The sequence below is a fragment of the Rhyacophila brunnea genome, unplaced genomic scaffold, assembly GCF_057557595.1.
Source record: "Rhyacophila brunnea isolate RB1 unplaced genomic scaffold, BYU_Rbru_1.0 scaffold_5, whole genome shotgun sequence".
NCBI classification, from domain to species: Eukaryota; Metazoa; Arthropoda; class Insecta; order Trichoptera; family Rhyacophilidae; genus Rhyacophila; species Rhyacophila brunnea.
The window spans coordinates 37695854-37719792 of NW_028233170.1; the positions used below are offsets into that span (position 1 = coordinate 37695854).

At 29.5% G+C, this 23939-nt stretch overlaps 1 protein-coding gene across 2 annotated transcripts; it reads left to right on the plus strand.

Annotated features, from left to right (window-relative positions):
- Nucleotides 1–705: 705 nt before the first annotated feature.
- LOC147066363 (transcription factor Sox-21-B-like) lies at nucleotides 706–20160 on the plus strand. Of its 2 annotated transcripts, XM_085955645.1 has the most exons (3): nucleotides 706–716; nucleotides 2700–2912; nucleotides 19698–20160. In XM_085955645.1, exons 2-3 carry the CDS (start codon nucleotides 2701–2703, stop codon nucleotides 20158–20160), a joined length of 675 nt encoding a protein of 224 aa, XP_085811771.1. In that variant the 5' UTR covers nucleotides 706–716; nucleotide 2700. The 2 variants fall into 2 exon arrangements, with proteins under 2 accessions (XP_085811771.1, XP_085811770.1); XM_085955644.1 differs by lacking the exon at nucleotides 706–716 and having other exon boundaries at nucleotides 2701–2912.
- Nucleotides 20161–23939: the final 3779 nt, after the last annotated feature.

Genomic DNA, 23939 nt, shown 5'->3' on the forward strand with positions numbered 1-23939 from the left:
TCAACTCGGCTGAATAGGTGTTCCAGAGTAGCGGTCAATAATTTTGGTGAGATTGTATCACCTTATCGGACACCCTTTGCTAATAGGAAACCTGCAAACAGCTTTAATCAAATGCCTTTTGGTTCCTAATCAATAAAACCCAGGTAGAGTGTTAGTCTATCTTAATGATATCGTTTTATAACTTCACTGACAACCTTTATATATATATATATATAGATGATTTTCTTTAACACCTATAAATTAACTGTTAAGATATAAACTGTCTAGAGAAAAGAAGTCACAGTCTAACTAACAATCATTTGCATTATTACTTCAAGTGTATGAGCAGAATAAGATAGAAAAAATACTCCTCAGCATAAATAACATCCCCTTAAGAAAAAGAAGAAAAAGTAATCAAAATGAATAATATTAAAAAAACACAGTTATATAATATATTTAAAAATTAACTTCAAAATTGATTTTTAATATTAAAATTTAGATTGATGCAATCTGTAATATCAAATTTAATATTGCATCGTAGATGTTATGAAAAATGCAAGCACTATATATCCGATATAATATTATTTCATCCCTCAATCATCGGACGGCCTCATATAGGGGGTGGATTATCGCATTATGTTTCGTTTTCATGCATCAGTGTGCCTCGACTACCGCCGACTTGTAACAGGGGGTGAAATGAATAAAAAAATAAACACCTTTATTTATAAATCAAGGGTTTCAATTCAATCAGAGACATGTTTGTTTTCTAACGTTAGAATATTTAAACAAAATTAGAAGTGACAAATAATTGAGATGCTGAAAATAGAATGAATGCAAGTGCATCGGTGATTTAGTTAAGTTAATTGACTTCAAAGTTAAATATTCGACTTAACATTCTAGAAAACTCTATTATTACTGTTCGAATATTGTTTTAAATATGTATTAAATAATTTATTTTATGGTGTTAATTATCAATCCGTTGTGAAAATACATAGTGGTAATTAAATATAATATACCTACATAATGTTTAAACATTGAAATGTAGACATGTCAGACGAAAACCTTTAAATAAATTAAATACGTTGATTTGAAAGCAATAAAAACATTGTATACACTATGCCCATGGGATACCTAATAGAATCCAATATTTTAATAAAATGCTTATAACTTTTCATACAATGCTGTTACAAAATTGAATCAAATAGGTAAGTGTACATAATATAGTGATATGAAAACTACTGCCCATTTTTAAAGTAAAGTGTAACTTGTACTCAAGTAGGTATGTATAATCCGTATCATCGCAAATATCAAAGCATATATTTTTAAAATACAAATTTTCTTCAGTCTGATCATATTATTTATTTAGACAACAACCCAGATTTTTTATTGAGTTTTATCCATATTTTTGTGGTTATTAAATCAATTGTAAATTAGTAAATAAAATTGTAATTGATCGAGTTAGGTAATGTGATCACATGAAAAATGACTTTACATTAATACTTGTATTAATTATCAATAATACTTGTATTGTATGAAAGCCGTTTCACTAATCGTTTGCCTCAAATTTTTATGTTACACGTGGATAAATTTTCATATTATATTATATATAATATATGAACTTATATACTCGTGGCTTTGTGTTCGGTTCCCGTTGAGGTCACAATATATGTATTTAGTTTTATCAAACCTAGATGTTGATGTGATCATTTTGTATTTACTTATATAGATATATAAAATTTTAAAAAAATAGTTGCATTTCTTTTTTTTAAATTACGAAGCGCTACATTACTGCCTAACGTGGAACAGAGACTAGCACACTTGCTTTCTTATCAGTGTTCCCTGACCCTGGCTGATTCAAATATCCATGCTTTTACAATAAGGACGTTCCTACCTTATAATCACATTAAAACCATACTACGGCATAGCTAAAAAAATGTTAAATTGTAAAACATTTTAAAATACCTACCGAACAATCTTAATTTTTTCAAAACGTACTTTTAATATTTTTTTTATGATTTATTGAAAAGCATTGGGAATATATATAAGTTGATGAATTGTTTTACTGGGAATATCGAATTGATATCGATGTTCCAAATATTCGATACACTTCACTTCCGGATCGTCCAGACGGTCCGGAATGACCGGAAGCATCTACCGGAAACGACAAACTCAATTAGTAAGCCCGCGTTGGCGCTCGCTGATCACCTGTTGCATTCGGCGCCATGTTGACGATTAGCCAATCAGGATTCAGGCCGCACCCTCACCTGCCTTCGATTGGCTAAGACTCTTCCTAGGGACGTAGAACGCCACGGGGGTCGCGTTGTCACTTAGTACCCTTTCGACTGCCCTTACATGTGGTCGGAAAATAAAAAGCTCTCAAAAGCTCAAAGCATGCACGGAAAACTTATGTTATTATTCGAAACGTCAATTTCAAAGACTTCTTAATTTGAATCATTATTTTGTTTATCACTATAATCGGGATAAAATATAAAGTCCCATAGTTTATTCGAACCTAAATTTTTACGTATTTTTTCCTTAAAAAGTGTACAAAGTTATATTGTTCAAATTCTTATTTGAACAAATATTATTCGTATATTGGTGAAATAAACATTATATAAAAATGATATTCTTCAGCCAAATCTTTTTAGTTATGTTTTTAAATTATTCAATTGACATTAAATTTACCAAGTAAAAAAATAATAACCAATAAAAAAAATGAACATGTCGATGTCAGGCAAGATGCCTTCTCTTCAGGAGCATATAAAAAGGCCCATGAATGCTTTCATGGTGTGGTCAAGAGGTCAAAGAAGAAAGATGGCCCAAGACAATCCCAAGATGCACAATTCTGAAATCTCAAAGAGGTTAGGGGCAGAGTGGAAACTTCTAACGGAGACTGAAAAAAGGCCGTTCATTGATGAAGCCAAGAGATTAAGGTTAGTTTGTGTTATTCTGTCAGTATTATTGTGAAATGTGAACGGATTCAGAATATACATATAAAATAAAAACAAGTCCTACCCAAACCATTGATTTAAAAAATACCTTTTGATTATATTATATACTATAAGTAGTCTACATAAATACAGAAGGATACATAATATCTTTTTCTTTAAAAGTTTCCAAGAAAAAATAATAAAAATATCCTACAAATATTTTAGTTAATCAACATAACATACCTACAATATTTTTTGATGAATATAAATCAGAGTCCTATTATTAATTACATATTTATGTATTAAGTAACTTTTTTCATTTTATTTAACTTTATTATTTTTTAAATAGTTAAATTTTGAAAATTTCATATATAATCTATATGAAATATTAATCATAAATCGAAATGACGTATACTTATAGTTTAAAATGATTATACTTTTATTATTACACAACACATATTTGTATTGTAAGTACCTACCTTTATAAGTAAATACTTTTATCACCTTAAAGGTGTGTAATGAAAAATTAAACAAATATACGTATTTACACTCTCTAATAGGTAATTCAAAAAATATTTTAATTCGGGCATCAGTAGATAGGTATACCGATATAGCTTCCTGAAAATGTACGAATCTTAACACATTCAAACATCTTATAAACCTTTAATTGTCAACTTATATTAGCTAGAATTTAGTTTGTACCGGAAAACCTACATACCTATTACCTACTCACAAAATTTGGCGGTATTTTCGGCACCATAGCAACCACTTCATTGATAATAAATTTGTCAACGATTTCATTTTATGTAATTTTGATAATATTGGTAATTTACTGATTAATAAAAGTAAATATATACTCAAGTGTATAACAACATTAGATAATGATAATGTATTAAATATATTAAATAATTTCATCATCATACTAAAATCGTTAATTTATTTGAAATATACCACTTGGCGTAGAGCTCCGTAGAGTCGTAGACGTTAAATTCGTTAATATTTAAATTGTTAACCATTTAATTTGTAAAGTAGGTAACTTTACAAATTATTCTTAAGTATCTTATTATATTTACAATTAGGTACCTCAAAGCTGTATACTTAATCTTTTATTCCGAATTAATGGCAAAATACTTTATAAAACTGATTGTATTTTTTAGGAAATCAATGTCAATTATATTCTAAGTAATATTATTAGTAAGTTATCTCTATTGAATGATAGATGTTACATAATTTTATATAACTTTAACATATTTTAAAAGGGGGAAGAATTGGATTTGATAATAATGAATATTCGGTAGAAAAATATGTAGGTACCTACATTAAAAAAATATATTAGTTTTTTTAACAAATGTGGGTAAATGAATAAAAAGTGACTTTGCAACTACTTCCACAATTCTTTCATATTTCAGTATAAATGAATAATATTGTGAAATTATCAGTCTAATATCATTATTTTCTTCTCACTCAAGTGGCTACTGGCCGTATTTAATAAGACAGCGAATAATTAAGACCCTCTCTCTTCAAAATATCTTCATTATTTTCGCAGACAAAATCAAAATTTAATAAACAGTTGATTAAAATAAAAATATAAAACTATCTAAATAAAACGGATATTATTTTCAAAAATTAATTGGCAGAATGCAGGGTCGTCCCGTAACACATATTTGATTGTGAGATTTGTTTTAACTAAAATTGATAACATTCGACTAAATTTTATTTATTGAAATAAAGATTAATAAAATAATAATATGATTGTTAAAATCACTAAGGTCTAGCCAACGCGTACCGCAAGTTTCCAAAAAAATGCGATAATGTGCGGTAATATGCGGTGAACTTTAGCTCAGCCAATAAAATTTCCCAACCTTTTTCGTGTCACGACCCCCTTTTGTAATAGCCAAATAATTCGTAGACACATTGGCTACAATAGGCATTTTTAAAAGAATAAATTGACAGATACATAAAAAAATATACATAAAATAAGGATTATAATTTAGTTATCAATCATTAAAACTCTCTCATCATTTCTTACTCAATTTTCTTATGTTTGCATGCCAATTAGCATTCATCATATTATTTCTTGTCATGTTACAATATTTTGATATGGGTTATCAATGGTTTGGAAAGACTATTCTTGTTACATAATTGCTTTTGTACAATATTGAGATATTGATAGCTGTTTCTGAACGGCAAGTTTATTGCCAAGTAGCGAATTTAAATCGAAAACTATGTATTTTTATGTACATAAGTATAAATATTTTTATGTGTAAATAATAAATAAATTCGATTTATTTTTGAGTTCAAGAATTTCGTATTTTGAGTTGATTTTAAGTAATGGATCCTATCTACCATTTTTGTATGGGCACTTTATCTTTTTTTACACGGTTTTGTTTTGCACGGTAGTCTTTGGAACGTATCCCCCGTGCAAAAAGAGGATCGGGTGTAAATAAGCAATTATAGATGATAACTATTAGATATCAAAACCTTCAAATTGCATAATAAAAATGAAGATATGCCAATGTATTAACCAAAGACGTTGAAGAAAATATCTATAGAGATGGAGACTAGACGTTAGAAAGTAATAGTAAAGAATGATCACTAGGATGACTAATTTTCATACCAACTATTGTTTTTTTTAATGTTATCTGTTTGAATGCATACAAAAAGGGTAGTTAGGTCAAACTTACATTGTCTTCAGCGATTTTTAAAGGGTAACTGATAAAATACTCAATCTGGAGATCCAAAATCTCTGATATTAAGATGAACGCTCCCACCTACCAGATGTACTGAGCAAAAATTTTTGAAGCTTGATATTTGAGACAGTTTATTGATAGTTTGCTGTATTTTAATTAATGGATAGTATCTTAAAACAAACTGAAAGATAAATTTCAAAAAAATCGCATCATATTATTACTTATGCATTATTCTATGGTTATGTTAATCATTCAAATTTAGTTTCTAAGTTTCCTCTAATGCAGTGAAAATATATTAGAATAATTCATAATAATTTAATGTTTTTAAATATTTTTTTTATGAAAAATCGATTAAAAAAATATGTAGATATAACTTGAAATTCTTATTATTTTTATCAAATCGAGCTTTGGATATACACTAAAGATTCAATACAAAAACGTCTTTGGTAAATATTAAAAACTTCTTAAGTATCACTAAGTATTTTAAAAATTCCATTTACATAAATATTCTTCTCTAATTAGGTACCTACAAGAAGCAATTAAAAGCAAAGGCAACAACGTCTCACATTGTTATTTTGACAAAAACTCTTTTACGTTCAATATTTTTAGTATCTACAAGGAACATAGATTTAATTGGAACTGAAATATCTAACCGATCTCGAGTGTAAAAAATATGTTATCTACTTAAACACGTGTCGTAAGCTTGTCCTTCGTTCTGACAACTGCTTTCCGTTTATGCACTGACGCTCATTCAATATTGGTGTATTTGAAGGTTGAAACAGACACTATTGCACGTCTATAATGTGTGTTTCATTTTCGTAGGACACTCACACATTCAAAACCCTGCTTCAAAATGTAGTGTATTGAGGTATAGTCTATCGGAATTCTATGTATCAATGTATTCTGTGGGTATGTACGAAAAAGTAGTTTTTTTGCAAACTCTATGTACGTGGGACTGACTATATCTTTAATTCAATGTCAAATTGATTTAAGTTTTGTACTATTCTATAAGAATGAGAATGACCCACATTTTGCCTTTCGGCATCTTCGATGAAACGACTTAAATGCAAAATAAAAAAAAACTTAAATCAATTACAATTTAAATTCAAATTTTATCAAGTACACTCAGACGATAGTATTATTTTTTAAATTGTATTCTTGATATTTCTGATTTTGCATCTTACTTGTCAATTTAAAAACAAATAGTTTTGCAAGCTTATTTTAAAATAATTAATATCTAAGTTGAAGTTGTCTTTCTATTCAAAATATAAATCAAAATTTTATATCTAAAAAATATCATTCAATATATGCAAAAAAATGACTTTCAATTATTTTCTAATGTTTTTATTAGCTTCACATTATTAAAATATATTGTTACGAATCTGGTTCACAGCATAGCGATGCTTCAGTTTATGATTGATGACTTACATAGAAAAGATTAAACGATATGCATTGAAAATAAATACAAATAGTCGCACCGAAACTATCATAAACGTACCATCTCCCCCACGCGATTATTTGTAGCTGGGCAAACAATGCCTCATCGAAGAACTGCAGAGAAACCTGATATAAATCACGATAGAGAACGGTGTAATATCTTCATGCAGCAGGCAAGTTAGACGATAAGGCGGGCAGTGTCTGCTGGGCGGTTATCGCCGCCGCCCAGGGCAATAAAAGAGAGCTCATCTCCCGCCCTCGCTAATTTGTCGAGGCTAAAAGCTAAAACCCCCGCATATACTAGTTATATTATTATTTATAATAATAGGTTACAATCCAACACCCACTTTTATGGCGCTACGGTGACTCTGAGAGAGATTTGACTAAGCTGAATGCATTGTTTGGCTTTACAGTTTGAGGCAGTTAAATTAATTCAAATAGTTATCACCCAACAAACCTTTGCTTAAAACAATGACTCCTATTATGAAGGTAACTATGTTACGTATATTAATAAAGTACACAATTGGTAAATATACAAGCTGACCTAAATAAAAAACTATAATACTTGAGATTAGAATAATCTTATAATATTAAATACCACACATTCGTTTAGTCAATATTTACCTCGATGTACGTATCTTAACTACGATTATCATTCTGTATATTTATGTAAATTTATAATAAACTGTTGTAAAACAGAATTCCAACTACAAACTGGTGCGAGCTTATCTAAAAAGATTTAAATTGAGGGATGACGACTGTTGTCCATGTGACGGCAACACATCTCAAACTGTGTGGCATGTCATCAACGACTGCCCTATACTAGAAAGGGAGCGATGGACTCTCAGGACTCGATGTAGACAACATAATCACGAAATTGACCTCCAAAAGCCTCACGAAGCACTAAGCAATAGAACAACACAAGAACACTACACAAAATATTTAATCCTGGCCATAAAGAAAATTAAAGATATAAATGGAGGCACCTAATTAGCCCCACATCAATGCAACTAACCCACCCAACCACCTTGTACGAAAAAGCAAGGGTATGGTTATTATTAAAAAAAAAAAAAAAAAACTACAAACTAGATGCTTTTATGTGTTCTCAAATTAACAAAATATGTTCAATTGTGAAATTAAACTATATCACATTTTCTCATCATGACATGAAAAGAGTATAAGGAGCTAATGGATGTCTTCATCCGACAGTGGATCGACTCCAGGTGATAATTATGATGATTACGTTATATCAAGGATTACTTTGATGCTTAGCAACATGAATCGTTTTTCTAATAAATATTATTTTAATAGTTATTGGAAATAAAATTTATTACAATTTTTTACAATGTAATTCGGTGTATTATGAATATTCTCATAATAAAAAGTTACTAAGTCAAAATAAATAAGAACTTATCTACGTTTATATAGTAAATTTTATTTGAATTTCGATATAAAAATATGTATTACTACGAACTCCAAAATATAAGCTAACATCAAAATTATTACTACCTACCTACTCATCTTCTTTGGACTATAAAAATAATATAAATTGTTATAAATATTCTACATGTTTAGTTAAACTATGCATAATATCATCTGTATGTAAAAAAAAATGTTATAAAACTTCTACGTATAGGTAGAATATCTCAAAAACATTCCTTTTAGAAAAAATCTACATATTTAAAAACTGTGGTTGCCAAGCAGTTACAGAACCTGCTTCCATTGAATTTCAGCAAATGTGATTTTCTACGTATATTATCACTCTGAAATAATGATTCTTGTATTTTATATACTGAGAGCAATGACATTAATATGGACGAATCATCTGGAAAAGAAAATGACACTCACTTTATTGTCGGGTCTGCCGAATGGCATAATTTGTTCTAACGCCATTACAATAAAGGTGATATTGCTATAAATTCCTGATGCTTTTTGTTGGGTCTGCCGAATGGTTCGGTTCGAACGGGTTCGCTCAAATGAACATTGACATTAGAAACACTGTTCTAACGCCATTACAATAAAGGTCATATTGCTATAAATTCCCAATGTGTGATATCGCATAATGGAAATTGCGTGACGTCTACCTATACATGCGAATGCGCGAATTTACTTGCTAGCTACTGTATTGAGTGCGTCGTCCATTAATAATGTCATTGACTGAGAGGCACATTTTTATATATTGTATTGTTATTATTATTGATATTTTAATTGTGTTTATTGTTATTATCTCCCTGTTATTCAGAACCATGCTGTAAAATATAATCGAAGTACCTACATTTCATAATTTCTTATATTATTAATAAAATTAATCTCATTTTACGTACCATATTATAATATTTGTATTGTTCGCTTCTCTGTATATACCATGTTAACGTACTTATAAAGTCCCAACAAAGTTCAACCCTTTAAATCCCTGTTATTATTTTTCTACATCTTTATTATAATTCTATCGAATGCATGAATCTTCATACAGCGGTCTGGCACGCGTGAGCGAGAGTAAAGCAAAAGAGTGTCTGGGGTGCCAAATCACTTTTCACAACACATAGTTCACTTCACGAAACTTATTCGAGTGTAACATTTTTTTACAATATATAAATATTTTTTTTTTCAAAAGAGACATCATTGTTCATTTGTTTTGACTATGCATAAATATATACATAAAACAACTTATTTCATTAGTCGTTTATTGTATAGTATGTTTTCTCATGTTATATTAATTTTCAACGTATCACTGTGCACAATACATAAAATAATATATTTTTAAGCATGTCCGATCCTAAGAAAATTATAGTGGCATACTTATGTTTAATTATCTTTATCTTAAATCATAAATTATTACAGACATTAATCAGTTTTAATAAACTTTAAATTCAATACAAATGAAAAATATTAAGTATAAAATCAACGAAAAAACACATTACGCTTATTTTTACTACACATGAAAATTAAATTACTTTGCTTTTATAAGTTTTATAATAATTTTATTGAAATCATGGTAGGTAGATGACTTAAATTTTGTTAACTGTCATTTTTTCTCTATTCGAAATATTATAATAGAACAAAATATACACTGACTTATATATTGTGTTCCAATAATATCGTATAATATCCATCAAAATTTTTGGAAAATTGGTTTTGTCCACTTACTTGGACATTGACAATTGATGATAAAGGTTTACTGTATTATATCAGTACACGAATAGGCTAATAATAGTACATATACCTATTGTTTTTCTAAATATAGAATTTATATTTAAAGGACACGTTTAAATTCACTAGTACAATTTTGCAAGATTCATTGTTTCTGTAATATTATTTTATCTAGATGGAATCATAATTTCTACGAATTAGTATTTCTCACAGTTGAGGACCATGACTATTTTTAAATACATTTGTTATGCTTCTCTAGCAATTTTTGTTCCCCGCCATCCACATAACTGCTTATTATATTGAGACGCCCGAAAGGTCTTTTACTTGATACAATTATCAAGAACCGACCTCTTATTTTCATGAAAACCCTAGATTTTTCCAATAACTATTAGCCTTTTGATCTAAATGACTGTTTATCTATCTGGTTATGTGACTTTTTGACTATATAGCTACATAATTACTACAGAACTCTCTGGGTACATATTTGAAGAATCAGTTTTTTGTGTTAATTTTTTTAGAAGTAGATATTCGTCTTCTTTTGTATCCACGAAATCATTACATTATCAAACTTTAACATTCTCAACAGCATGAGTATTGGCGTCTTTAAGAATATATTTAAAATGCAATGTTTAACTATTATGTTAGTACAAAGGCAGCCCTCTGGGCTGGCTTTATATCCGAAAACGTCGAGTTTGATTATCGGTGAGGTCACAATATATTAATGTGATTTTCTCAGAGCCTATGTGTTTGTGATTATTTCTTTCATAATACTAATTCGCTACTATTGTCATCGGAAATCACGACATGTCGTAGTATTAAAAAGAAAAATAAAAAAATATCGCTCAATTTATGTTAACTCAATCGTAATCAATAAAATTGCAGAATCCCACACCATTGCTTGGCCACGCTACATGAAGTAAGTGAGTGTGCGTTTCGAGCGTTCTGGGCGTTTGGGGGTTCGCTATCATTACGACTTTGAATAATGCGTTATGACAGTTAGCGGAGGGTTTAATTGTTATCGAATAAAAAGGGGCTGATAATATTACTTGAATCACCGAGGCGAACTAAATACCTCTATTTGTGACCAAGTGCCGTAGCGCAATATTCGCTCGTTCACTCCAGTTGTGTAAACTGATATTTTTACTCAATGAATAAATTAAAATTATAATTTATTAATATATGAGTGTATCTGGATATTAAATACGTTTTTATATATTTTTACCCAATGAATAAATAAAAATGATTATTTATTCATATATCTGGATATTAAATACGTTTTATAAAGTTCTGCTAACATAATTATTATAAGATATCATGATAATATTTTTATAATCCCCATTTTCATTCAACAATTGCACTCAGAATCATTTTTTAAATACACAAGTTTTCATGAAGCAGTTTAAAAATGGCAATACTTACTAATCTGTTAATAACAACAATATGTTTTCGAAAAAAGAACGCTCAGTTAAAATAGGTAAAATATGCATTATGCAGTTGGATTGGCAAACCATCAAATTTGAATAAATTTATAATTGTTACTACTTATACTGGCTTACAAACAACATCTTAACAAGTAGACACGTTAGAAGAATAAGTCATACATTAACGCAACTTTGAAATATCCACCCTTATTGGAATTTAGGTTAAACTCATTTTTTCAACTACATACAATAATTTATATCCATTTTATTCGTATTTGACAATATTTAACATACACCTGCTCATATTACATAATATGTTAACGGAATAAAACACAATGTTATAAATATGCACCCTTATATTCAATGTATGTATAGTTCAGTTCTGTTTGCAATATCAATTAATCTTGGAGACACTATTTGCAAGTACCTGGCAAAAAAAATTTAAATGAACTCTACGCTTTACAAAAAATGTGCTAATAGTTTTGATTGAAACTGGTAATAAATCATAAAAAAAAACTATTTTCCTTGTCTATGTATATAGCAGTGGCGAGGGATGGAGGTAGGCTGTTAATATTCGACATAAATAGTACACACTAAGCCTTGATAGTCATACTTATGTATTTGCATTGAACTAAGATTATAATAATTTAAACATGGTGCCAGTTAGTTTTTAAAATTCAATTAAACCCTGCCTAAATCAAAACATAATAGTTTAGGTATGCTATGGGCGATACGACCAAAATAGTGCACACTTTTTCAGTCATACTTATCTGTTTTCGATATATTACTGGCGTTGGTAAGTTTTTTTTAAATTCATTAAACACTACCTTTACCAAACTTTAATCTATAAAAAATATTCGTTTATCTATAAAATATCTAAATTTATGAACGGTTTAATGGCATATTTTTATATATTTTATAAATAAAAGAATATTTTTTGACTATTATCTATTATGGCTTGGATTAGGCAGGGTTTAATTGAATTAAAAAAAAAACTAACAAACAGTATCTACACATCGCAGTCTTAGATCAATGAAAACAAATACGTTTGACTGACAAAGTTTAGCGTGCACTATTTATGTCGGATCTTAACAGCCTACCTAAACCTTTCGTCACCGATGTTAAAGTCATGTGGACGTTTTGAAAGTGTTTCAAACACAAAACGTGGATAAACCAACAATACTTTTCAACAAACGATTCATTTCTCCGTATCATTTCTTATTTGTTTTGATTGTTGAATATAAATCGATGTAAAGACGGTTATCTTTTTATTTATACCATAAAAATATTGAAAAGTAAACTTACAAAGGTGTGACTGTGTTGCTGCATTCTTTACAATATAAACAATTTTATTAGACAGCTTTTATCAATCGATCACAATTCAAAAAATAAAATAAAATACTTTAGTTAGGTATATACCTACGTAAGGTGAGAGTGATAAATAGATATATGTACTTATACTATGAATCACAAAGTTTCATAAAAAAATAAATTATTAAATGAAATACAGTCTATTATATTTTTCTATAAATATAATACAGAGGCAAAGGGTGGAGGTATAGCAGCGGCGGAGACTCCATACTAGGCGATTATTTACAGCCTACCTTCTTAAGAAAAATATTTTTAACCGCATCTTGACGTATTTATATAATTTGATTATTTTATATTCTATAAAAATAATTTTATTTGCTAACGACATCTGCCGTATATGTAGAACTGTATTATAAATATTTACAGATTACAGAACTATCTGTCAAAGATTTTTAAAAAATATGCCACAGCGCGCCATCTGTCTTTAACGTATTTACCGTATTATTCGGCAAGTAATGCTAATACTTTTTTATATAGATTTTACCTCACGTGACATTAGCTTGTTTACACCAATGTATGCAATACAGTAGGCTCCGATGCCGAAGCCTAAAACCTTTGCGCATAATATTATTGTACTTATATGACTGCAGCTGTGTCCAAAATACATAATTAATAATTATAAAATTTAAAAAAAAACCATGGTATCTAATTACATAGACGTAAATATAAATTGTTTTTAGGAATTTAAAAAAAAAAATCAATTTTATGTCGTCCGTGAGCTATTAAAATTTTATCGAATTTGTGTTTCGTTGTATATACCTACCTATTCATTAGTAGTAATATCGTGTTATCTTCTTATTTCTCGTAAGTATACCTGACAAGTGTGCTCTTTTTTAAGATCTCCACAGCCTACCTCTTTCCAAAAGTCACCCTTCACCACTGGGAGGTAGGCTGTTAAGATTCGACATAAATAGTGCACACTAAACTTTGTCAGTCATACGTTTTTGTTTTTATTGAACTAAATCTACAATTTTCAGATGGTGTTAGTTAGTTTTTAAAAATCAATTAAATTTTGTCTAAACCAAACTATAAACTAGTTTTGGTATGCTATGGGCGATATGACAAAATAGTCCACACCTTTTCATTCATACTTATTTCTTTTCGTTGAATTAAGAATAGGTATATAATACACATGATGTTGGTTGTTTTTTAAATTAATTAAGCCCTGCACAAACCAAACCATAATAGATAAAAAATATTATTCTCACTATAAAATATTCATAATTATGTATGGTTTAATGGCATACTTTTATCATTGACATCGATTTAATATTATAGGCTAATAGAACTGAATTATTATTATTACTATTGATGGTAAAATAATATGATGATAAGGAATACACTCAGTTGGAAATATATACCATGTCAAATACATTGTTTACGTTTAAAAAGACTTATCGTTAAATTTTGAAGAAGGTTTATTTGTTTGATAAAATTATAAAAAGTTACCTGCTTCGAATTGTTGACTAAAGGTGTACATGGTGATGATAGCAATAAAATATTGTAATAATGTGTCGATAGTAAATAAAGGTTCTGTTCGATCGCTTAGCAAATAATCGATAAAGTCTAAATGATAAAAGATTTTTTAAGGATCATAAATTAAATAAAATTTGTCTTATCGAACGCATTTTTATATAAATAAAACGCATGTTTGTATGACTCACATTCTCACAATAAAGTAGATAACTGATAAAGTTTACCTACATACATCATTGATAATTTTAATATGTAATTTGTACAGGTTTTCTTAATCGAAGTTTACCATATTGTGATGGTTGTGGATTCAAGTCTCGTTCAGTAGCTACATTTTTTTCTAATTGATATATTTCAGAAGTGTTACAGATTAAATAATATTTTAAACAAACACACATATAAACGCTTACCAATTCTTTTGAATGGATCCGTACATTGCCGACTCAAGTAGAAAGCCGATACATTCACAACGACTGGTCCTACTTTTTCCGCCCCTCCCGTTGTTGTCTATGTATGACCTGTCACTACATGTCATTATTCTATCTATAGAGTGCTCATACTGACGCGTATGTTGTGTTCACACAGGGAATGGTTTGATTTGAATAGATAAGTTACATGATAAATAATACACTAGCATTAACACACCTTCTACAAATGTAATGCATATATCAATGCTACATATCTTTTGGAAATCCATATTACCACCGGGTTTTGTGTGAAAGACTAGTCTGACTTTGAAAGCTGATAAATAACATGAATATATATTATTTATAATTTATTAATATATTTGATTTGAGATTTTATTATAATTCAATTTGAAACGAGATAACTCGAATCAATATGTCAAGCAATCTGGGATATGATTTTGACAGCTGAAAAGTGGACCACTCGTTGCTTGTGCAAAAAGTTATGCTTAGGCTTTATTAATCTAAAGATGGCGATTATCCGTATCATATTATTTTTTCATTAATAGTAATAATAATTCAGTTATATTAAGCCTTTAATATTAAATCGATGTCCATGATAAAATTATGCCATTAAACCATATATAATTATGGATATTTTATAGATAGACTAATATTTTTTATCTATTATGGTTTGGTTGGTGCAGGGCTTAAAAAATTAAAAAAAAAACAACCGACATCGTGTGTATTATGTATTCTTAATTCAACGAAAATAAATAAGTATGAATGAGTAACGAGTCAATAAATACTATATTTTTATTGCTAAATTTGTGAAAAGCAAGGTCAACATAAAAGCTGCATCCCTCTATGTCTTTTCATTCTATATATTATATTATTTACATTCACGTCCTCCATTCATATCTACATACAAAGGGGGGGGGGAGTCCGAATCCTGCTCAGGAACGGAAAAAATACAAATTATTAAAGATAAAGGAATAATACTTCTTCTTTTACATCCGGACCTCATGATTATGGATCGTGACCTGGATTATTTTACCTTCGAACAGTCAAAGATTGCTCTATTGGTATTATACGGCACGCAAGGCCTGTGTCTGTGGAAGACCCTTGGCACGCATGAATTCGTGCCCCATCTGAAACATCCAATGTTTGCTTTAATATTCCAATGCAACAAACTAAAAGACAGTGAGGACGACACAAACGCACGTCAATGATCATAATAATTATAACAGTCAGAACACGCCCATTAGATAACCTCGCTATAACTCGTAGATGATCACCTATATTTATAACTACAAGCCAGGTGTTCATTGCTAGAATAAAACATCGGAGTGTATGGGTATGATGAATGCATCCGGAAAAGTGCGAGGGTCCACGATTGAAGCAAGTAGGTAGGTGGAGTAAATTCTAAAGTTAGTAGCACACGCTATATTTTACTAAGCCCGCCCCCTCATGCCGCATTAAAAAATGAAAAATAAATTATTATGGATTTTTCTTTCAAAATAGCCAATAAACTATTTTTCTGTGTACGCGCCTGACGTCATTCACATATTCTATTTATGAAATACAGTTTCATAGTCATACGCTATTTTTTCATAACTTGAGTATTTGTCAAACACTCAGATATTAAAATATTATATCAGCCAAGTATTGTTCATCATTTTCCAGTGGGTCTATTCTATGCTTATCGACCGCTAAAGTGATAAATATTATCAAACTTAGGGTAGGTTTGTATCAAAATATTAGCACTTATTGTAACAATTACACGAAGCTGGTTTTTATTGTTGCAATAAGTGCGATATTTTAACAGCACCTATCTTGCTGCTGTTAAAATATCGCACTTATTGCAACAATAAAAACCAGCTTCGTGTAATTGTTACAATAAGTGCTAATATTTTGATACAAACCTACCCTAAGTTTGATAATATTTATCACTTTAGCGGTCGATAAGCATAGAATAGACCCACAGTAAGTTGAATCATAAGGACATATATCCCAAGGGCCATTGTTGAGTATGTCCACTGATTAATTTAAATATAAATCAAATTATTTTATATCTACGTATTTGTTGTTGTTGTTTATCGTATTTACCTACATTTTCTTTACCACTTTTTAAAAATATAATTCAGATGTATAATATGAATTCAGAAGTAAAATATAATAAAGACAATTACTATATCAGATAGCTTACTAAGTTCATCATGTCAGTTTGGCTAACGTTATAAATTTTCAGAATGAAATGTATATTATTTTCAAAAATACTAAGTACTTTAATTATTATTATCGCCATTTTAATTAGTCATTTTAACGTAAGTAGGTATATATTATAACATCAATTTTTCGTTATTTTTTTTTTTAATTTTTGTTCCTATTAACAATCCAAAAATATTACAGATACGGAATAGAATCGCGACCGCCCCGAAAAAGGATTTCGCGCCACTCAGATGACTGATGGTTGATTTTTGGTGTAATAAAGAGGACTAAGAACTACGTTCCTTCCAATTGTCAGTTAATTACTTCAGACGTTATGTCTTGATTGAACTTTACCGACCGCGTGATAGTCAACTTCTTATGCATGCAAAAAATGCGTTATCGTTCTTTACACAAAACAGCCATCTACAGGTGCCAAATTTCCAATATCGTTAATGGAACAACTCTGTTCTTTATATAAATTTTCTTTATATAAAAAAGGAAAGCTAAATTAGTATATTAATTCACAGTGCAGCTTATTTGTAAAAAAAAATCCAAGTATATTTTTAGAATAATTGTTAAATTCTACTCGATAGTTAAATTATTATGTTTTTTCTCCTTCCTGAAAAATTTGCTCAAATGGAGTTAACCGGTTTGCAGATTAAGTAGTCGAAATGTGATTAATCTCTTACTTGTAACCAAAATACTACTGGCTGATAAGAAAAATATGCCACAAACTATTTTCTTATCGAAAATAAATATATTATTTATATATTATATAATGGCTGTTTCAGGTATTACATGGTTGGACTGGTTTGAAGGTTTGCAAAAAAAAAAATGTCGGTGTGATAAAAAACCACTTAATCGAATTATTTCTTAATACATAGGTATATTAATATATTTTCTGCGTTGACAAAAAAATATCTACGAAAAAATATGTTTTTGAAATAAGTATAATATTTATATTATAGAAATTTTCTTTAATACCTATAATTTATTCAATTAACTTATATTAATATAAAAATAAAAAATCAATATGTTATGTTTAAATTGTGTTAGGTGCAATAATCTATTATTTACATGAAAGAAGTGTGAATTAATGAGATGTAAAATGAATCCGAATTTGCTTGTCGATATTAAAACATGTCCGCATAGTGCATGTTTAAATGGTGATACAATTCGCGAAATGGCAAACAAGTCATGCACATAACGCCGTCCTATTATTATTATCCGAATAATATTCAAAATACTGCATATTTCAACTGAATAACACAACAACAAAGGTATTATTCGCACAATAAAGAGAATATTTGTCGCAACGAGCGGGCTATGCGAATGTCGCGCTACAGTGTCGCTGTTAAAACAACAATGTCGCCCCAACAATGGACAGATTATTGCATTGTCATGGCGACAATTGCCCGCCGGTACATTCGCTCATTCTCCCGAATAATCCCATTTCGATTTTCGTTTAATTTTTACTCATTGTTCTGCCTAATAGGGAAGGCGTGAAAAGTCAAAAGGGAAGATGCTGCCGGTAGTTGGTACGACTGCTTTGTGTGACAACAATGCGACGTTGCGTTAATAATAATTATTGTTATTACAATAACTGCTAAATAGATTAACCTTTGGTTTTATCAAACGATGTTAAAGATACATTTATACTGACAAATGGTTTCCTTATCAAAAGTGCTGCAACAATTTTTCAAAAATACCGCCGTCCTGTACAACAAACTTTGAATACTTTCCTGGCTCTTCAGAGTCTGTAAAAGGTAGCCACCCGGGTGCCGTCCCAAAATTCACCTCCCCCAAAGAGATTGAAAGACTGCAATCTCTTTGACCTCCCCCCACAAATTGAAAATATTTTTGTAGTGGAAAATTACAGAAGTCAAAGAAAAGTTGAAATAATTATTTCACTATCATTTAAATATTCATATTATATCAAAAACATGAATAAAAATACTTAATATACCATTCTGAATTATAATTTCAATGGACTTGAAACTATCGATATGCATGGATGGAGAACGAAAGCATAATTTTTAAAAGTATATTTATTGACATGTAAGAAAATTGTGCCGCAGGTCACTTTTTTATTTTCCGTGAACTCATGAGATAAATTGTTTTTTCTTGAAATGTTGTACTTGAATTCATCGTCGTATAAGAATTATATTTTTGCAGACACTTTTATTTATTCATGTTACTGACACCGCCTATTAAGACTGATAATATTGTTGGTATTTTTGTACACAGCTGTGATACATTAATCATAGATCTGAGATTTTAAAGGCATAAATAAAAATATATGTATATATGTAAATGAATTTTTTATAATCCACTCCAACTTGTGATGAGTGTCACCTTTCGGTAGTAAGGAACGTACTTTAAATATATCATCATACAATTCAGTTTATGTAATTGAATAACATATATTTTTGAGGACTTTTGAGGGCCCTTTAACCTTGCCACCCGGGCGTTTCATACCCCTAACATTCCTGTTGGTCAGCTTCTTTGACTGTATTGCAGATACACTTACATATTATTATATCATTATGTTATATCAATTAAAGAATCGCCTAATGTAGTGATAGAAAGTAATTTTTAAGTTGTTTAATTGTTTTTTATTATTCTTTGCAGAGCTCTACACATGAAAGAACACCCAGACTACAAATACCGTCCAAGGCGAAAACCCAAAGCTCTTATGAAGAAGGAACCAAAATTCGGCTTCCCGATGTCATCGTTATTATCTCCCGTTCCTCGACTTCTGGGACCAGTTCCTCAAAACCATCACCCTCTCCTGAGTCCTGATGGAAAGTTAGATCTTGCGAGAACTCTATTTCCACCATTCCCTTACCCGTTCTATCCATTCGGGCCGAAACTACCGGGAGAAGATTTCGCTGCTGAATTCGCACAATTAGGAGCACTGTGTCCTGGCGGGTGGTGGGGGGCAGCATCTGGTGCATGTGGTTGCAGACCTACGCGAAGTCCTCCTCAAGCATCTCCTCCGCCGCCACCCCCAGCGCCTATTTCTGACCCACGCCCTCTGGCGTACGTTCTCATGAAACCTGGCGAGCAGGAACCTCCTCAGCATGTGATATGAAGACCGCTCCCGGTGCTTCCTGCAAGGGGGGCACTGGGAATGTGGGGGTGCTATGACAGAGCTGGACCTTCGGCGGAACAGCGGTCGCCGTCCGTGGATAGTAATTAGAAATGCGGCTTGGACTACCAATTATGGACAACAAGATCACTATGTTTTAATGTTATGAAATGTTATGTTCAAATCGTTCGGTCTTTTACCAGCACGACTATAATCAGTGCATCACAATGACTCTTACACTAAAATCAAAACTATTTTTAAAAATTGTGCCAGTGATCAGCAGTTTTATGCAGAAGAAAGAAACCAAAAACAATTGACATTAATTTTAACGTGACATATACGTTGGTTACATTAAGTTGTACGTAAAACATTTCACCATGGCACAGTTCGCCTTGAGCTTTCGTATCGGAAAGAGATGACCGTATACTATACGGTCTCCAAATTTATTAGATTCAATAGAACATTAATTCAATTTTCATAGCTGAAAACCTAACCTAACCTAACAAATAATCCAGTATATCGGCTATTTTCAAGATTTGTTTGCTGCTGGCTTCCTGTAAAGTGTAAACCGACAATAACCGTGTTTTATTTAGACAGGAATTTTATATCAGTACTATTTATACGACCCAAATTAGTGGTTGGGCGGTCTTCAATATACGGCTATATTTCCGATACAACATTTCACTGTGAAGTGTGATACGGCAAACTGCATACGTAGATGTTTTCGGACACGAAATAAGTTGTCCAACACTAATATTTTTGAGTCAGCATTTACTTAATAGGATTCAATTTTATAAGTTATACTAAATTATACAGATTATGTTTATTAAGTCGATATTCCTTTTTTAATAGTCAGACCCTGCTCCAGTAATACAGCTCATACAAAAAACGAAATATTAATCTTCTTTTGTAATAGTATTTTAGTTCTTATTACAATATAAATATATTAAAGTTTTTGTATGAAATTAATAAAGCATTTATTTTAGTAGTCTTGATAAATGATGTGATATACCTGAAATATAATATCAACTAAAAACCAATATAATTTATATAATTCGGTTTCTGATATAGTTTACACTGGCAACTTACGATCCTTTTCATAAACTCTAAAGCACGAGAACAATAAATTAGTAGAAAGGAAAACATTATATTTAGGTAAAAAATATTTATAACTACACCATACCAATTTGTAAATATATCAACAGGAATCAAATTATTCTACGTTAGTTAAAAGTTTTTAGAAGTAATAAGCTAGTCATATTCGACTTAAGTTTTTTATGATGATGACAATTTTCAATAATACTTTTGTTCGAAATATTTTAATAAAATAGCTATTATATTATCATATACTTACCACAAAACATATCCAATAAACATTTCAGTAATCAGTGGAAAATAAATTTAATGTAACCTATGAATATAACTGAAACATATAATATTCATAAAATATTACATAAAGCCATTTTTTCGATAATTTACCAACCGCCCAGCAAGCTCTCATAGTATATAAATTATAAATAAACAACTTGCAATAAAGAATTCAAAATAATGTTATAAGTAGAATTTAAAAAAATTAAAATTAAACAAGCTTGATATTGAAAATACATAAGTCTAAGAAAAATAGACGTTAGTAAAGTCGTGTAAAATATCAAAAACACCTCAAGTTATAATAAATTATTTCTATGAAGAAAACTTGGGTTGGTAATTTAATTGGTTAAGAGCAACCAGCCGATAAATGAAAAATGTGTATTCGAATCCCTCTTTGTTCTAGGAACAGGTATCTATCAGCGACTTTTAAACATTATGTATTTATTATTTATAAAAATTCTTACACCTTGTGTATATTTATTCAGTTTTTTAATAAATCTTCTTTCATTTAAAAATTACATTCTTATAAAAATTAAGTGAGTGAAATTAGTGTAATAATTACAATTGGAGGAAAAGCCGAATGAAAGATCGATGTCCATATAAATCGCAAATTAAGTTAATTATGCCATCGTGTGAATAATTTTGTAAGTTATTAGATGGCATACTTAGAAAAAATAATAAAAATCATTGTTCAAACACTGACCTCAGAAAGAAAATATTGAAATTCTAAAGGAAGTTCATTATCATTTATACAAACATTAATTTATAGTTATATATTATTTTTGTGTTTTTTCCAAAACTATACATTTACTTAGAGTAAATTGTGATTGTAAATAATATTAAACTGACATGTAAGAACTTTAAATTTTGAGTTTAGTAATTAATAATGTAACAAGGAAGCAATTAAGTTGTTTCGGTTTATCTCAAAACTGAATTAATGTGACAATGATAATTCTTTCCGGCTACCCTTACCCTACCTTCAATTTTTGACAATATTAAAAAATATTTACCATCAATATGTTAGAGAGCGTAGGCAAACAGGTACACGCACATACACATATATTATGTTTCATTAATAGTTTACCAACATATTATATGTCAGAAAATGTACTATAAAATATTCCACCTGTTTTTATCAGTCACATTTATGTTGTTGTTTTTATTAGATACATAAGTAGAGACTTGTAAATAGTCACATAACATAGTAAAATATTATATCAATAAGTGATAAAATAAAAACATAAGTATGTATTGTTTTTGATTAAGATTAACCAATGTTTACCGAAATATATCGTGTTAATTATTGGTAGGTGTTATGATAAAAATATAAACACTTCATAGCTGATGTTCATAGTATGCATATTAAACTTATAAGTTATTAATTATAAGTCATCAATAAAATTAGTTCTCATCTAGTCTGGATGTGGGTTGTTTATTTTATTCTTGGTATCTCTGTCATAATTGTCATCGAAGCTATTCGATAAAATTAGTATTGAAAACGATTTTTTCAATACTAGGTAAATAAGTAATATTTGCACTTATTTCCACGAATGTTTCAGTGATTATGTAAACATACAAAATGACTTTTTACTTATTATTTATCAATGGAATTATTTAATGAACTAGCTACCTTTAATGCTTTGCAGGTATACAAAAATACAAATTAATTAGCCATTTATATTTTCAAATGTTTCATTTGAGGGAAAGTGCAATTTTATTTTTCCTTATTTTCCCCAATGTTAAATTCAAAATATCTGTTTTATTTTGAAATTGTTATAAGTCTAGTGAGTAGTTACTAGCTAATGAATTGTTTTATTTTGTTATGAGTGTTTTATTTGTCATTATTTTAAGTTTATAACTGTTTTTTTATACTTATTGAACAATGTAAATATATCATTATAAATATATAATAAAAAACTCTTTTTTTAAATATTGTTATTTTAATTTCCATTAAATCTAGAAAAAAAATCTACATGCATACTAATACATAAATATTAAGTGATACATTATATTATGTAAACACTTAAATAAGGAAAAACAACAAGTAAATTCTTTTTGAATATGTATGAGATAAATTATTAATTAAAAGAACTTTCTACACAAATCATTCACAATAAACTTCAACTACACTAAGATTAGTATAAATAGTGACTATGACTAGGATCTATAAATCTCTAACAATTTTTCAATATTACGAAAAACGCTATTCTTTTAAAAGAAAAAATGGAAAGGTTACTTAAATATAATAATAAATTTAAACTACAGTCTCATTGTTTCCATGCTTATTTATAAAAATTATAATTTTATTACTTCGTATATATATTATTAACATGAAAATCTACTTTTTCCACAAACTATCCAAAAACTTCTACTTAACTAAGGATCAGGGAACACAGTTAAATTACTCCAAATAG

Coding starts and splice junctions, on each gene's coding strand:
- LOC147066363 (XM_085955645.1), top strand. CDS start 2,701: ATGTCGATGTCAGGCAAGATGCCTTCTCTTCAGGAGCATATAAAAAGG. Junction 2,913..19,697: donor GATGAAGCCAAGAGATTAAG/GTTAGTTTGTGT, acceptor TATTCTTTGCAG/AGCTCTACACATGAAAGAAC.